This window comes from Pseudomyrmex gracilis, unplaced genomic scaffold (assembly GCF_002006095.1).
Source record: "Pseudomyrmex gracilis isolate BER0280 unplaced genomic scaffold, ASM200609v1 scaffold_271, whole genome shotgun sequence".
Classification (NCBI taxonomy): domain Eukaryota; kingdom Metazoa; phylum Arthropoda; class Insecta; order Hymenoptera; family Formicidae; genus Pseudomyrmex; species Pseudomyrmex gracilis.
This window is the reverse complement of record NW_018020855.1, coordinates 170,996-173,017: the sequence shown is the minus strand read 5'-3', so window position 1 is coordinate 173,017 and position 2,022 is coordinate 170,996. Positions and strand designations below refer to the sequence as shown.

The 2,022-nt window shown below is 32.1% G+C and overlaps 1 protein-coding gene across 1 annotated transcript in view; it reads left to right on the top strand.

Annotated features, from left to right (window-relative positions):
* LOC109859609 overlaps positions 1–2,022 on the top strand; it is a 39,427-nt gene that overhangs the window by 24,277 nt on the left and 13,128 nt on the right. Inside the window, exons 8-9 of the mRNA XM_020437997.1 lie at positions 1,110–1,505; positions 1,715–1,906. Of these exons, the coding sequence (XP_020293586.1) occupies positions 1,110–1,505; positions 1,715–1,906 (588 nt within the window). The remainder of the gene's footprint in view (positions 1–1,109; positions 1,506–1,714; positions 1,907–2,022) is intronic.

Sequence of the window (2,022 nt, the reverse complement as noted above, 5' to 3'; positions counted from 1 at the left end):
ATTTATATTTATATATTTATATATTTATATTATATGTTTATATATATATACATATTTATATATTTATATTATACTTCACGTGTAAATTTTTACACGTAAATTTGAAATGAAATTTCAATTTCTAATTTTATACAGAATGCTGTACCTGCATCACGTATATGACATATCCTCGTTTACTCCTCTAACTAATTTTAAAATATTCTGAAAAAAAAAACGCCTCGTATAGTTTGTAACTAAAAGAGTCTAAAACTCATTATTATTAATTGTTAAATAATAAAAAGTTCAAATGCGCACGCATCAAGATATTTTCAAAAACGTTAACACGCGTCTTAAGTTTTCAAAATTTTCTAATCATTTTAAAAAGTAAAGAGTACATATATTTTTATTCTTAAAATTTTTTTTTACACACATAGGACTTAATCATGTTCCTTGTTTAAATCGCGCAAGAGATTTTTTTTTGGTTCTTTTCTTAATTCAAACTTAAATTCAAAAACACTCATATTTTCAAATTTTCTTGGAATTTTCTTTGTTCTAAATTTTTGTCTAAAAAAACAATTTGAACAACTTAAATACGAGAAGAGAAAGTAGAGAAATTTAAAAGTAAATTCTAGGAAATAATAAAAATGGTATCATAGAAGTCTTACGCAGGATGTTTGTTGCGTAATAAATATAAATAAATATATATATATACATATTTATATATTTATATTATACTTCACGTGTAAATTTTTACACGTAAACTTGAAATGAAATTTCAATTTATCTCTTTAACTAATTTTAAAATATTGCGAAAAAAACGCCTCGCATAGTTTGTAACTAAAAGAGTCTAAAACTCACTATTATTAGTTGTTAAATAATAAAAAGTTCAAATGCGCACGCATCAAGATATTTTCAAAAAACCTTTAACACGTCTTAAGTTTTCAAAATTGTCTAATCATTTTAAAAAGTAAAGAGTACATATATTTTTATTCGTAAAATTTTTAAATTTTTTGAACAACACTTTTGAAAATAATCGTATAAGATTGTTCAATTCACGTTTTTGGAGAGATTAGATTGGTTTTGCTTACAAATCTAATTTTGGTCGCAATATATATTTGAAAAATTTTCAGACAAATCTATGCTGTCACTGCCGTGGCGCCGATCAAACGTGCGGCACGTCGCGAAAAGCGTCGCTGGCGACGAGCAACAATTCAACGGCGCCACCCTTACCGCCTCCGCCACCACCGCCGATACCACCGTCGGCACCCCCGAATCCGCCAACCTCGCCTAACGGCGGTGGATTTATCTTACCGCCTCCGCCTCCGCCTCCGTTCTTTTCCAACGTCGTGAACGCCGATGCACCGATGGAGCCTCCGATGCCACCACCTCTGCGTGTACCTCCGGTCGCACGCATGCCCACCCCTGAACCACCGAGCAATCACGCCAGGCTGTTACCGCAACAGGAGATTCCTACACCAAGAACGAAAATGAAGACCATCAACTGGAACAAAATTCCTAACCATAAAGTATTTAAAAATAAATTTTTACGAGCAATTTTTTTCATATAAAAAGTCGCGCTTACGTTCTGTTAAGTTAAATAAAACAACAAACACATTAATATATTGCAAAATTAAGTATACTCGCACAAAGTAACAAAAAAAAAAAAAATTAAAAAACTAAGAAGAATATGTAATTAGGAATCGAGACACTCTAGAATATTTGTTTATTGTTACAGGTAATTGGTAAACGAAACATTTGGTCCCTCGTGGCAAACGAGCATCAGAATTCTCCAATGGCGGACTTGGATTGGGCCGAGATGGAAGGTCTGTTCTGTCAACAAGCGCCGCCAATGGCACCGCCGGCGAATTGTTCTTCCTCGTACGGTATTGGAACCGACGTCGAGCGACGCCGTCGAGAACCGACAGAGGTTGTTCTTAAATTTACATTTGTGTTATATTTTGTTTTTGCGTGTAACAAAGTAAAATATATTATATATATTTAAATATATTATATATATTATATATATATTATATATATATATAT